The 15424-nt window shown below is 44.4% G+C and overlaps 1 protein-coding gene across 1 annotated transcript; it reads right to left on the bottom strand.

Annotated features, from left to right (window-relative positions):
• Positions 1–1088: 1088 nt before the first annotated feature.
• Positions 1089–14082, bottom strand: ube2g2 (ubiquitin-conjugating enzyme E2G 2). The gene is made up of 6 exons (XM_083777438.1): positions 13897–14082; positions 12333–12368; positions 11254–11299; positions 9802–9920; positions 1648–1788; positions 1089–1218 (listed from the first exon to the last, which is right to left on the bottom strand). The coding sequence occupies exons 1-6, from the start codon at positions 13937–13939 to the stop codon at positions 1106–1108; spliced, it is 498 nt and encodes a 165-aa protein (XP_083633564.1). The 5' UTR covers positions 13940–14082; the 3' UTR covers positions 1089–1105.
• Between the last annotated feature and the right edge of the window lie 1342 nt (positions 14083–15424).

Genomic DNA, 15424 nt, shown 5'->3' on the forward strand with positions numbered 1-15424 from the left:
TCACCCGATCTGGAGAAACCGTCTCATACCATTTAAGTGGTATAATAGTTAATCAGATATATAGCGTAATATCGTTTTGCATCTTTGTGACGGGCCTAAACATTCTCCCCTTCCTCCACACACGCACGCACAGGAACAGTTTTGACATATAATAATTTTGGAAATATTCAAATTTTCCCCATATGCACAAGATCGGTATCGGCCAATCATGAAAAAATAAACAATCGGTGATCAGCCCCAAAAAAAACCTGATCCCTAGTTTTGTTACTTTAGGGTCAATGTATTGATTTATGTTAGCGTGTAATCAGCTGGATAATGTACCGTGCACCGGTCCTTGTTTAGAAATAACCCCTTTCAGGATGACTAGACCAGTCAAGTGGGGTGGGGTGGGGGGACCCCCAGGGGTCCTTGAGGGAGTTCCAGGAGGTCCCCAGCCATTTGTACACTCTCAGAGTTAAATTAACATTGATTTCACAATATGAATTGGTGTCCCAGAGATAGAAATGCCAATTAAATGGGGGGGGGGGGTCCGTGGGCTAATTTGTGTCATATTCATTTGGGGGTCCCCGACATGAAAAGGTTTGGGAACCACTGGATTAATTAAGACATCCTGCCAAGTGTTATTTCATAGAATAAATTTAAATAAAATGTCATGACTGAAAACTGTTGTTAGGCCGTAGAATCTTTCTAGACAGTATTGTCATGATTTGTCAGCAGCCGAGTTGTCCTTGTCCCGAGGCTTAAAGGTCCTTAAATAAATACTTTATGAAACGTCTGTGGGAAAAAATGAATGGGAAATTATCTTCCGGTTGCCCTCGTCGTTTTTAAAGGGGGTGGGACTGTGATATAGGCTGAGGGACTTGGGGGTGTGACCAGGGTTCTGGGGGGGGGGTCTTCATAGGCTGAAGGCTTTCGGGGTGTGACCAGTGTCCTCATATGCTGAGGGGCTTGGGGGTGTGGTCATGATTTTTTGGGGTGGGTCCTCATAGGCTCAGGGTTTTGCTCAGCATCCTCATAGGCTGAGGGACTTGGGGGTGTGGCCATGATTTGGGTGGGGGGGGGTGTACTCATAGGCTGAGGGTCTTGGGGGGTGTGGTCAGTGTCCTCATAGGCTGAGGGACTTGCGTACGATCTGCGTGGCCAGCTGGTAGAACTGTTCTCTGTCCTCACGCCACATCTTACTGGCATCCACGTTGGCACCACTCTCATCATTAGGCTCTGGAGAGAGAGACATTAGGAATGAATGAATGAATATGAGAGAGAGAGAGAGAGAGAGAGAGAGAGAGAGAGAGAGAGAGAGAGAGAGAGAGACACACACACATTAGGAATGAATGAGAGAGAGAGACAGACATTAGGAATGAATGTGAGAGAGAGAGAGTGAGAGAGAGACAGACAGACATTAGGAATGAATGAGAGAGAGAGAGAGTGAGAGAGACACACACACACATTAGGAATGAATGAGAGAGAGACAGAAATTAGGAATGAATGTGAGAGAGAGAGTGAGAGAGAGAGACAGACATTAGGAATGAATGAGAGAGAGAGAGAGTGAGACAGACAGACATTAGGAATGAATGAGAGAGAGAGAGAGAGAGCTGTAACAACATGTACAGTGGTGAACAGTGACGTCACAGTGAGTGTCACACTGACCTGCCAGCATGCTGACCACCGACAGGAGGATCTTCTCCACACTCTGGACTGGACTCCAGCGCTCGGCGCTGCTCTCGTAGCCCATGGGGTCGTCTCCTGGAGCGTGGAGGATGGAGATGCACACCCTGCCGTCTGGGTAGACTGGAGAGGAGGGGGAGATCATTAGATCATTAACTGGGACCCCCTTCTGGTTTTAAGCATTAATTTATACTTTAGCTATTGACAAATAGCAGATCTACAAGATATCACCGCTATGAGCTTGTAGGTCTGCTATTTTTTTAAATAATCGTGAAAATGTGGCGCAAATCTTTGAATATATATTATTTCAGAGCTAATGTTTTTGAACTCTAATCTTTGCTTCTGGGGGGAACTACCTGGAACTACATATTTTCAGATCGGGGTCGGCGGCCAATTACATAACATTTTGGGGGTCCTTGCCATGAAATAGTTTGAAAACCACTGACATAGAAACATAGGATTTTTCAGAAAACTGTTAGGATTTAGAAGGCATTTTTAGAATTGGCCTCAGGTCTAAAAATGGGTTAATAAACGGATAAATAGGCCAGTACATTTAACATTGGATTCATTGCAAACAGACCACAAGGGGGCGAGCACATGTTTTATCGTTTCATGATTATCGTTTTATAACCCGTCTGTAAAGCACTATGTAACTATATGTTTGAAAAGGTGCTATACAAATAAAATGCATTCATTCCTAACATCATGCCACTTGTCACCAAGGGCATGATACAGTACATGTTGTGAATTGTTTAAGGTGCGTTTGTTCAGACTTGGATAGTTAGAGCGGCGCAATTACATACAAAGTAAATGCAAAGACGAGAAGTTGCAACAAATCATTTGCGCTGGTTTTTGAAAACCTTATGCCCATACTCAACACCATGCCAAAGATCTATAAACCTTATGCAGCCCATACGCAACACCATGCCAAAGATCTATAAACCTTATGCCCATACTCGACACCATGCCAAAGATCTATAACCTTATGCCCGTAACTCAACACCATGCCAAAGATCTATAAACCTTATGCCCATACTCAACACCATGCCAAAGATCTATAAACCTTATGCCCGTAACTCAACACCATGCCAAAGATCTATAACCTTATGCCCGTAACTCAACACCATGCCAAAGATCTATAACCTTATGCCCGTAACTCAACACCATGCCAAAGATCTATAACCTTATGCCCGTAACTCAACACCATGCCAAAGATCTATAAACCTTATACCCATACTCAACACCATGCCAAAGATCTATAACCTTATGCCCGTACTCAACACCATGCCAAAGATCTATAACCTTATGCCCGTAACTCAACACCATGCCAAAGATCTATAACCTTATGCCCGTAACTCAACACCATGCCAAAGATGTATAACGTGCCACCAAAAGTGGCAAAGTGCACGATTGGAATTAATTCTCTCAGCTATATGGAGATACAAAAATCACACCCGTGTGAAGTGAGGGGCGCTAATATATTGAAGTCTAACTCATGTTGATTAGGTGCCAACACAAACATTAAACGCCATTAACAATAAAGAGGCAATATGAATTAATGAGGCACATTATACGTTTTCCCTTCATTGTCAATGGCGTTTACAAAACAAACTTTGAAGTAAAGACAAACATTAAACCTGTATATAGGAGGGGCCCCTCAAGAATAAGAGTGAATGAATATCTCAAAAAATTATGTAAAAAGTAAAAAATGGTGACATAACACAGAGAAGTTTGTGTGCCATGAAGCTGTGTGAAACACACATGTAACTGGACACACACACACGGAACTGGAACAGTGTTGCCTTACATAACTCTGTCACCGATCTAAACTTGCAACGCATATCTTATATCTGTGTGTGTGTGTGTGTGTGTGTGTGTGTGTGTGTGTGTGTGTGTGTGTGTGTGTGTGTGTGTGTGTGTGTGTGTGTGTTTGTGTCTCTCTCGCTCTCTCTCTCTCCAGGAAGGATACACACATGATATCAGTGAGATCTACAGTAGCCTGGCCTTCCTTGCCATCAAAGCTTTGAGCTGTGTGTGTGTGTGTGTGTGTGTGTGTGCACGTGCGTGTGACGTGTGTGTATGCACGTGCGTGTGTATCCACAGTGGTATCTCCATCCAGGCAGAAGCTGTTCTGAACCACGTGAACCCATAAGACAAAATAACAGCGCATTCCGTCGTAGACTCCGTAATCCACATTATTCTTTACCATCATGGACATACATTGTGTGGTTTTACCCATGGTGCTTTGCAGTTTCACCTTTGGTGCCGTCTTTGTTGTGGGTGGCTTCAAAAGTGGAGTGTTCTCTCCCTCTCCCTGTGTGTGTGTGTGTGCGTGTGTGTGTTAAATGCAGTATGCTGTGGGTATGAGGGCCACACTGTTACTGTTACACACTAAACCACAACAGTGCTAGCGGTACTGCTGGTAGATAGTGTTGGGCAGATCGTGTGTGTGTGTGTGTGTGTGTGTGTGTGTGTCACACACTGCCCTGAGAGGTTGTCTACAGTGTGTCTGTTGGGCATAGCCTACTCTGTGTCAATCTTCAACCGCTTAGTCGGGTCACGGGGGGCAACAGCTCCACCAGAGAGCTCCAGAACTTCCCTCTCCAGAGCAACATTAAGGGACTTCCTCCTGGGTCGATCCCGAGACGTTCCAAGGCCAGTGAGTCGATGCGTTTCCTCCAACTGTGCCTTGGTCTGCCCCGGTCAGTCCCGCCCCCTTTCATGACGACGCCAGGCCCAGGAAATGATTCCCAATGCATTATTCCCAAAGGCATTTCAAAAAGTATTTATTTAAAGATGGTTACGCCGCGTACAAAGCCAACTCGAGTTGTGACGACTCACGACAAACACAATATTTCGGACCAAACAAATAATTACAAAGAAGAAAAACAACACAAAAGGTGTTGTAACCTGCCGTTTTATTTTTCATCTAATTATTTGTTCTGCCCAAAAGAAAATTGTGTTTGTCACGACAAGAGTTGGCTTTGTACGAGGCTTAAAAGGTCTTTAAATAAATACTTTTTGAAATGTCTGAGGATAATTGAATGGGGAATCATTTCCTGGGGCCTGGTAGGGGGCGGGACTGCGACGCTCTATAGTGGCGCGTTAACTGTCAAATAGCTCTCTGTGGTGAACGCCGTCCAACCGTCGAGCCACATGTGGAACTTCAGTAGCCTCCATGCGCGCAATTATAAATAGATAAATGGCCCTACATACAGGGTTAATATTATAAATAGCCTACATACAGGGATATTATTATAAACAGCCTACATACATGCATACAGAGATGCAATGACAGTCGAGTTGACCAAAGTTCAGGCACGTAAACAGGCCCGGGGTGGAACAAAAAGTGTCCCACCGCCCTTCACTGGTTTTTAGGGTTGCCAAACTCATTGTGTGATCCGTTTCATTCATTACCCCCAAATCTAAGTGTCATCCAAAGTCCAAGAAAACACACACAGATACCCCTAACAGTGAGGTAGCAAAATATAGCCATATTATATCTAGTCTACAAACTCAAACCCCCCCCATGCACTGATTACAGGTTGTATAATAATAGCCTACAATAACGTGTGTTTGGTTACAATAGACGTTCTATTGTAGGAACCTTGCTTATAAGGGCGCGTGATGCACGGCTCCTGTTGTTGGTTGCACCATACGAAGTTTTGATTGATTGATTGAATGAAATATTTATTAAAAGTTTGCAGAATTACAGTACAAGTAAGACGCGCAAACGCGGGAAGCGAACGCAGCTCGTAAATTGCAATAACAACAATTAGAATAAATTACGTACTTTTTTTCCCTTTTTAGTTAGTATTTTTTTTAAGTTTTCTACTGTGTGTGTGTGTGTGGTTGTGTGTGTGTGTGTGTGTGTGTGTGTGTGCTACAGCTGCGCCCTCTGGTGGCGGGCGGGTGGTGTCACAGCGGTTCTCATAGTTAGTGCTCACTGTGTTCGCAACAATTCAAGCACAACTCAATACAAAGACTACATACAAAGTGAGTGGACGACCCACAATGTTCTGATGTTCAATTCATCAGAACATTTTCGAGATATACAAATATACACTTCTATAAAGCCGATTCAGATTTTACGGGGGCCAGTTTCAAATTGCAGCCGTCCGTAGGTGCCCTTTGAGAGCGGATTTGAAGGAGTCAAGGGATTTGCATGTCTTAATGACTGTTGGTAGGGCGTTCCACATTTTGGTGGCTTAGGAGAGAAAATAATTTAAAGATAGAAACCCGAATCTGGGTTGCACATGGTTTGTTGCACTACCTCTGGGTGTTGTGGGTGTGGACTTCGTTAACATTAAGGAAGTATCTAGACAGGTACATGGGAATCTTGTGGACCAGACCCATTGCAAGATGCTGTACTCCGTCTTCGACCCTAAGCCATTCTAGCCTGTCAAAGTGGGCAGGGGTGAGGTGGGGTCGGGGGGTGAGGCCAAGTAGGAGCCTGGAAAGTTTGTTTTGGGAAGTCTGGAGCCTTGTCAGAGACTATCGTTCACCTTTGAGCGGAGCGAAAACTCGTTAACCCATTTAGGCCCGACGTTGAAAATTTAAAAATGTCTTCTAAATGCTGACAGTTTTGTGGAATACCTATGTTTCAATATCAGTGGTGCTCAATATTTCATGTCAAGGACCTCCAAAAATGATATGTAATTGTGAAACAATATACATTCAAAGATTTGCACCGCATTCACGATTAAAAAAATAATAGCAGACCTACAAGCTCGTAGTGCGGCACTCGGTGCCGTGCTATGAGCTTGTAGATCTGCTATTTTTCCAATAGCTAAAGTGTGACATAATCCTTAAAACAGCAAAAAGGGTCCCCACCATAGACTGTAAAAAATATGGACAAAGCGTTCGCCGGGTCTAACATGGACGTAAAATGAAGCCTGTTATTCCTGCACTGTAAGTCGCCATCTTTCTAGATCCGTTTGGTACAAGCTGGCCATTGGCTGGCTCCGTTTTGGACCAGCTGGCCATTGGCTGCCCAGACAACGAGGCGGGACTTCCCCCCTTCTTCTCCGTTGGTTTTTATTTTGACTCGAGTGGGAGGGGAATCCCGATCATAGACTGTAACGGTAGCCACGCCCCTCAGAACATACGCGATGGTTTTCTTTCTTTATGGTCATTTTTTTAATTAATGGGACCATAATTTTCCAAAAAGAATATTAAGACATTAGAAATGAGACTTTAAACTAGTGACTGGAAGAAGAAAGTATTCATGACCATGTTTATTAACCCATTCTGAACGGGGACCCATTTTGGTGTCGGCATCATGTTATGCTTTAGCTATTGAAAAATAGCAGATCTACAAGCTCATATCGCGCCACCGAGTGGCTTGTAGGTCTGCTATTTTTGAAAAATCGAACAGCGACTGACATTTCTAGAATCCGATCTCAGGTCAGAATGGGTTCATCAGACCAGTGTGTGTCCGGCGGAAACCTCGTATGAATCTGATCTCAGGTCAGAATGGGTTAAGGTAATACAGTCTAGGTGAAGTTGGGCCAAAATACATGGGCCTCTATGGAGCTATGGGGCTTTTTGGGTCCAGTCCAGCGCCACAACAGGCCATTATAATGAACTACCGATTTCAAATGAGGCTTCACGAAATATCTGGCTGACTGCCCCCCTGGTCCCCACCCAGGGTTAATGGGCTAAAGAGATTCAAATATTTGGTGATTCTAAAGGAAAAGGACATAGACTAACATGGTGGCAGCGTGAACCAAAACTGAACAAGTTTGGACAAAGAAACTGCAGTAATTTTCACGGAGGCGAGAGAGACCGGTTTGTCATACTGAGATTGTGCACCTCTTCTTAAGTTTGTGTGTCGACAATTGCAGATCTACAAGCTCACAACACGACACGGACGCGATGTGGGGTGCACTTGAGGAAAATATAGCACTGCTCTCTCTTTGTGTGTGTGTGCGTGCGTGTAAATTGTAGAGTAGGGACACAAAGTGTGCAGAGGTGATGTCATTGTGGTGACACAATCTGAGCACAGCAGATTACAGACCACACGCTCTCGCACACACACACGCACAGATTACAGACCACACGCTCTCGCACGCACACACGCACAGATTACAGACCACACGCTCCCCATCATCATCATCATCATCATCATCGACAACAACACGGTGTGTGTTGTTACACACGCGTACAAATATGCGCACACACACACACACACACACACACACACACACAGTTTGACCAGATATAGAGCCTTGACTCGAGACGTCAATACATTTACCTTTTGGAGCATATGAGTGTTCTCTTTTCCTATGTCACATTTTGGACCCAGCACCTCCATGAAGTGATGTGCGTATTTTACTATAGTTTCTGTATGTGGAAGAGCCCGCCGTTGGGCTGAAGCCCCGTGAAGTGAACGGAGTTGTCGTAACTGGTGGTCACTTCTTCACCCAAAACTCACCTATGAATAGGGCCATAAGGCATTGCCTAGCAACCGGGCCATTGGGAGATTTCTCGTAGTTGGCAGGGAAATAATTAAGACTGAGGCGCACGTACACACACACACACGCACACACACAGTTTCACTGCTAGGCTTGTAGTGAAGTAGTAAAAATGTGTTCTACATCTGAGAGGAAGCAGGTGTGACCTTTAATGTTTCTATATACGATGTGTGTGTGTGTGTGTGTGTGTGTGTGTGTGTGTGTGTGTGTGTGTGTGTGTGTGTGTGTGTGTGTGTGTCCTATAATGTGTGTGTGATCTGTAATGTGTGTGGGTGTGCGACCTGTGATTATGTGTGAACGATGCTTGACCTGCATGTGTGTATTGCACGTGTGTGTGTGTGTGTGTGTGTGTGTGTGTGTGTGTGTGTGTGTGTGTGTGCATGTGTTGTTGTGCACATGTGCGTGTGCACGTGTGTGCACATCAACACCTGCAGGATGGATCCTATTGCACTGCTATCAAGATGAAAAGAGAGAGAGAGAGAGAGAGAGAGAGAGAGAGAGAGAGAGAGAGAGAGAGAATGAAGGGAGGCATGGAGGATGAAGGGAGAGAGAGAGGTGGGGGGGCGGAAGTGTAGCAGATGAAAAGACCGGGCGATGAGATTGAAGATAATTAGAGTCCCGAGTCTTTATTTAATGTCTAAAGATGAGAGCTTTTATTCTGAAACTACCGCCATCAGCTTTGATCGAGACACTCCAGTCAAGTCGTCTAAATAGAGCTTTTATTGTGACATTCCAGACGTCGAAAGACGAGAGCCTTTATTGTGACACTCCAGTCGTGTAAAAACGAGAACTTATAATCCAGTTGTCTAACGACAAAGAGCTTTTTCCTGGCAACTGCAACATGACAAAGTTATTTCCTGACTACAAACCAATGACTACAACCTGAAAGTTATTTCCTGACTACAAACCAGTGACTACAACATGACGTAAAATTATTTCCTGACTACAAACCAGTGACTACAACATGACAAATGTATTTCTTGACTACAAACCAGTGACTACAACATGACAAACTTATTTCCTGACTACAAACCAGTGACTACAACATGACAAACTAATTTCCTGACTACAAACCAGTGACTACAACATGACGTAAACTTATTTCCCCTCCCGAACCGGATCAGAAACCTGAAAACGGTATCGATCCCAGACTATAGAGCATCGCAGTCCCTCCCCCTTTCAGAACGACCAGTGGCCCAGGAAATGAAATGCAATGCATTTATCCTATCCTTTCTTTAAGTATTTATTTAAAGACGGTTACGCCGCGGACAAAGCCAACTCGGATCGTGAGAAATCATGACAATGAACACAATGTTTTGGGCCGATCAAATAATTTATAAGAAGAAAAACAAAACAAATAGTGTTGTCTCCTGACTTTATTTTCTTCTTTCTAATGATTTGATCGGCCCAAAATATTGTGTTCATTGTCATGATTTGTCACGATCCGAGTTGGCTTTGTCCGCGGCGTAACCGTCTTTAAATAAATACTTTAAAGAAATGCCTATGAGAAAATGAACGGCGATTTATTTTCCGTGTCTCTCGAGGGGGCGGGACTGCGACGCTCTATATAGATCTACACGTTTGTATTTGTGGTATCGTCACTATATTTCAATTGATTTATTTACCTATTGCGCGTGTGTTCATGCGTGTGTGTTCTTACTGTTAGGGTGGAACATGTCGCAGGTGAACCTCATCTTGGGGGGACTCAGGGGGTAATCTGAGGGGAAGCTCAGCAGGGCAGGGAACACCCCCCCCTCAAAACATGTGTCCTCAGGACCCCTGAGAGAGAGAGAGATGTTAATGTGTACTGTTCACTGCTCAATTTGACAGACACACACACACACACACACGTCAAATTGAAAGGCAGTCCGTTAGGCCAGTGGTTCCCAAACTTTTTCACGTCAAGGACCCCCTAAATTGACACTTATTAGTCCACCGACCCCTATTTGAAAAGATATGCCAGGGACCCCCATGAGAGAAGGTTTTCACGGCTCTAGCAGTGATTCTCAACCATTTTAATTTCTAGGACCCCCAGTTTGACATGCATTAGACCCCCAATTTGACCCCCCATTTAACACAATCAGCGCCGGGATTTCTTTCAAAATAGCAGCTCGGGGTCCCGCGTAGATATGGCAGCTTTTACTCTGAAGACCCATCTGAGACATGGACCACCATGACATTTAGCCTCTCAGACCCAAAACGAAAGAATATTTTGTTGTTGTTGGTTAAGATTTTGTCCACAATTCCATGCTGTATTGATGTTGGTACCATTAGGAGAGATAGCAGGCAAAAATGATTATTCTAGATTCTAATTGTAGACTTATTGTGAATTAGTTATAATGCAATGTTCAACAAAAATACATCTCTTGAGAGCGTAAAATGAAACCAAATGGACCCGTAAGGGTGCATTTGTGTCGGTTGGACCCACGGTTGTCCAGAACCGCCCAAAAAAGGCCTCTGCCCCGGGCTCTGGACAGGGCCCCTGCCCCGGGCTCTGGACAGGGCCCCTGCCCAGGGCTCTGGACAGGGCCCCTGCCCCGGGCTCTGGACAGGGCCCCTGCCCAGGGCTCTGGACAGGGCCCCTGCCCCGGGCTCTGGACAGGGCCCCTGCCCCGGGCTCCATATATGGAGATGGCCTGTTCTGACATCACAACACTCCATATTTGGGCACTGCCTGACACAGAACTCCATTATGTAACAATAAATGGACACAAAGAGACAGATAGAGAAATCTCCAAATATGGGCATAGGGACACAGACAGATGGGTGGACCGGGTACTCTGACATGGGTACAAAGTTGGTATTGCATAGCCGGGGTGGGGCATGGATCTCCAACTTCCATCGTTACCGGGCACCGCTCTAGTGATAACCCATTTTGACCTGGGAACGATTCTACAAATGTCTTCTAAATCCTAACAGTTTTCTGAAAAACCCATGTTTCTATGTCAGTGGTTCTAAAACATTTCCATGTCAAAGACCCCAAGATTATATGTAATTGGCTGCCGATCCCCCATCTGAAAATATGTTGATCCAGCCAGGGACCCCCCCCCCAGAAGCACCAAAAGGGGTTCCCGCCAAGAATGGGATGATGACAAAGTATTACAGGACTTACATGATCAGTGCTTCCCATTCAAAGAAGTTCTCCTCGTTAGCAGGTCCTGTAGTTAAACACAGACACGCCACGGGTCAGTTTGGCAAAACTACAAATCAATTAAAGCCATCAGTCTGATGAAACTACAAATCAATTAATCCATTAGTCTGATGAAACTACAAATCAATTAAATCAATTAGCCTGGTAAAACTACAAATCAATTAAAATAATTAGTCTGATGAAACTAGAAATCAATTAAATGCATTAGCCTGAAGACTACAAAGTACTTTTACTCAGGTACATTTTGAACACATACTTTAGTACTTTTACTTAGGTATACAGTACATGTTGAACACCAGACTTGTACTCGTTAACAGAATATTTTGTACAACAGGGTATTGATACTTTTACTGTAGCACTGAATGTCATAACATAATAATGCATCAGCATTTGTGTGATTACACTGACATCTGCTGGTGTCAGGAAGTAACACCCTGTAATAGAAGTGCATAACTGTTTAACTGTAAAAAGGTGTGATATAATCCCAGGAGGGATGGGCCATAAGGTGGAGTGACACTTAAATTAATAAAATCATTCATTAAAAAAATAATTCATTATTACAAGTATACTTCATCTCTCTCTCAGCTAAGGGGTCCCTGCTTCATCTATCTCAGCTAAGGGGTCCCTGCTTCATCTGTCTCTCAGTACAGTTGTGTAGCATGGAATGGCCATCCTCTGCGTATAAGGGATTGTGCTACATTTCCATCTTTTTTTTTAATCTGAAAAAATTGTTGCTTGAAAACCAAAGCTGCAACCATTCATGATTATATTAGGTGTATTTCTTTTTTTATGCTGTGTTCCCTATGTAATGTTAAGTAAATGTATTCCACTGTTTGCCTGTCTGTTTTCAGTTTTGTGTTTCTTGTGAGGACTGCGGATGAAAATTAGCAACTGTGCTATATCCGGTGTATTTACGTCCATTAATATGCATTGTCCTGTCCAAATAAACAAATAAAGTAAAGTAAAAGTCTCTCAGCTAAGGGGTCCTTGCTTCATCTGTCTCTCAGCTAGGGGGTCCCTGGTGTTCAGAAGGTCCTCACCTGCCACGATGCCCTCCGGTGGGTTCAGGGTGAGCTCTGGAATACAAAACACGTGTCAAACAGTGTTGAATACGTCGACTTAGGGCCGATTCATGCTCCTATTTTACAGCTGTTTCGGCACTGTAGTGCCTAAATGATTTTGGCTCGTCCGAAATTTTCAGTAGCACAGAAGAGCCGCAACCACAGAAAGGTTGCCTTTACAATACATGATTAAGAGACAATGAAGCATTAAACACATTACATACACAAAAATAAAGTACCAAGGTGTAAAGCTAAATCTATGTGATTTAGCAGCGTTCTTTAAGGGCGATAGATAACTAATTAAGTAACTTGTACTTGTATCGCTTTCAAATATAATTAATACATGCTTTAATACACTGGTTCCCAAACTTGTTCATGTCAAGGGCCCCCAAATTGACAGCAATTAGCCCGCGGCCACCCCATTTGAAGAGATAATGCCAAGAACCCACATACGAGAAGAGTTTTACAGCTCTAGCAGTGATTCTCAACCCGTTTAATTTCAAGGAACCCCCAGTTTGACATGCATTAGTCTACGCCGTAGACAAATGCATCTCTGAGACCCCCAATTTATATTGTAAAACCAAAGTTAATTGAACTCTGGGAGTGTACAAAATGTAACCAGAGTTACAGACCCATTAGCCCCTCTTGGAACCCTCCATAAAGCTTTTCTGAAATTTGGATGAGTTTTATGTAGGGTCACTGTTCATAACTATATTTTCGTATGGGAATTTTGGAACGCGGACATAAATATGCTCCGTAACATCGTATCTGCGCCGTTTGACGGCCTGTTTTCCTTTGAGGGCTTCTGAATTCGTGAACTATAAGTACCTATACATTCCGCTGCGAATATCTCCTGTGGCGCGGAAGCCGTTAAGTATTTTTAATCTTTGTTTGACCGATTTGGTCGCTTTATTTCTCCTTGTTTGTTTACCGTTTATTGTACCGCCTCCCGGTGTGCGGTTGGCTTGTGCGGCTACGTCCCTGCCTCTGATCTGCTCTGTCATAGCTATAGCGCCACTAGCTAGCCAGATAGGCGGTACAATGAGGTGTCAATAAACAAGGAAGGAAGAGAAGAATCAAAGCGACCAAATCGGTCAAACAGATTAAAAATACTTAACGGCATCCGCGCCACAGGAGATATTCGCAGCGGTATTTATAGGTACTTAAAGTTCACACATTCAGAAGCCCTCACACGAAAAAAAGTCCTGAAAGAGCGCAGAAGGACTTATCCGAAGTTGTTTACGTTTATATATGTGTGCGTACCCGGTGGCAGGGTGGAGGTGGAATAGGACCCAATGCTCTGGGTCTAAAAAATGTCAGAAACTTCAGTAGCATTGGGTTCTGCTTGTAGGGCTACAGACCCATGAGGGTCCACTTGGTTCCTAACTATCATTTAGCTGGGGGACCACCTGGCTGGAACTCCCTCCTCAAGGACCCCTGGACGGGGATATATAATAATAATAATATATAATAATAATCTGCTGCCAGCCGTTAGCCGCTTAGCTGTAAAAATGCTAACAGACATAATGTAGTTTCAACTCACGTTTGTACTCCGCCATGAGTCTCTTCAGCGCGGTGCCGGCCATGACGTCACTATGTTAGGACGATACAAACTATAGTCAACAAATATGAACTAAACAATAAATACATAAAGTAATAAACACTATTTCTGTTCTGTTTGTTTGTTTCTCTCTCTCTCTGAGTCTCTGCCCCTGATGACGCAGCCACCACAGCAGCACCAGTGCGCATGCTCAGACACTCGCTCCGTCCTATGGTATTCTCGGCAGCGTCTAGTGAGCTAATCTAGTGAGCTAATTTAAGACTTCCGGTGGACGATCTCTTCAAAATAAGAGTACCCTCTAGAGTATTGAAAAAAAGTTTAATTTGCACATTAAAACTACAAATTAAGCATTTAAATGATGCTATATGATGCTATAAGACACACATTATGTTTCTGTGTAAGAATAAGTAATTAAATCCTTACAATAATAATAATAAAGTTATCTAAATGGATAAATGCTATTCACTGGAGTGCATGGACTTTATAAAGTGGACACTGGACAAAAGACGGCTCCGCAAGGCAACTATCTGGACATACCCACGCGTTCGGGGGGAGATGTCCTATACCACACCCCACTCTCCGCTAAGCGGGAGAGGTGTGAAATTCACAGCAGCAGACCTTCTACTGGGGTCAAGGGCCAAGGCTGACAAAAAGTACCGTTTCCGGACCCAGAATGGACACTGGACAAAAGACGGCTCCGCGAGGCAACTATCTGGACATACCCACGCGTTCGGGGAGATGTCCTGTACCACACCCCACTCTCCGCTAAGCGGGAGAGGTGTAAAATTCACAGCAGCAGACCTTCTACTGTGGTCAACGCTGAAAAAAGTACAATTTCCGGACCCAGAATGGACACTGGACAAAGAGGCCTCCGCGAGGCAACTATCTGGACATACCCACACGTTCAGGGAGATGTCCTCTACCACACCACACTCTCCGCTAAGCGGGAGAGGTGTAAAATTCACAGCAGCAGACCTTCTACTGGGGTCAATGATGACAAAAAGTACCGTTTCCGGACCCAGAATGGACACTGGACAAAGAGGCCTCCGCGAGGCAACTATCTGGACATACCCACACGTTCGGGGAGATGTCCTCTACCACACCACACTCTCCGCTAAGCGGGAGAGGTGTAAAATTCACAGCAGCAGACCTTCTACTGGGGTCAAGGCTGACAAAAAGTACCGTTTCCGGACCCAGAATGGACACTGGACAAAAGACGGCTCCGCGAGGCAACTATCTGGACATACCCACGCGTTCGGGGAGATGTCCTGTACCACACCCCACTCTCCGCTAAGCGGGAGAGGTGTAAAATTCACAGCAGCAGACCTTCTACTGGGGTCAATGCTGACAAAAAGTACCGTTTCCGGACCCAGAATGGACACTGGACAAAGAGGCCTCCGCGAGGCAACTATCTGGACATACCCACACGTTCGGGGAGATGTCCTCTACCACACCACACTCTCCACTAAGCGGGAGAGGTGTAAAATTCACAGCAGCAGACCTTCTACTG

This window comes from Protomyctophum parallelum, assembly GCF_964188405.1.
Source record: "Protomyctophum parallelum genome assembly, chromosome: 11".
In the NCBI taxonomy this organism is placed as follows: Eukaryota; Metazoa; Chordata; class Actinopteri; order Myctophiformes; family Myctophidae; genus Protomyctophum; species Protomyctophum parallelum.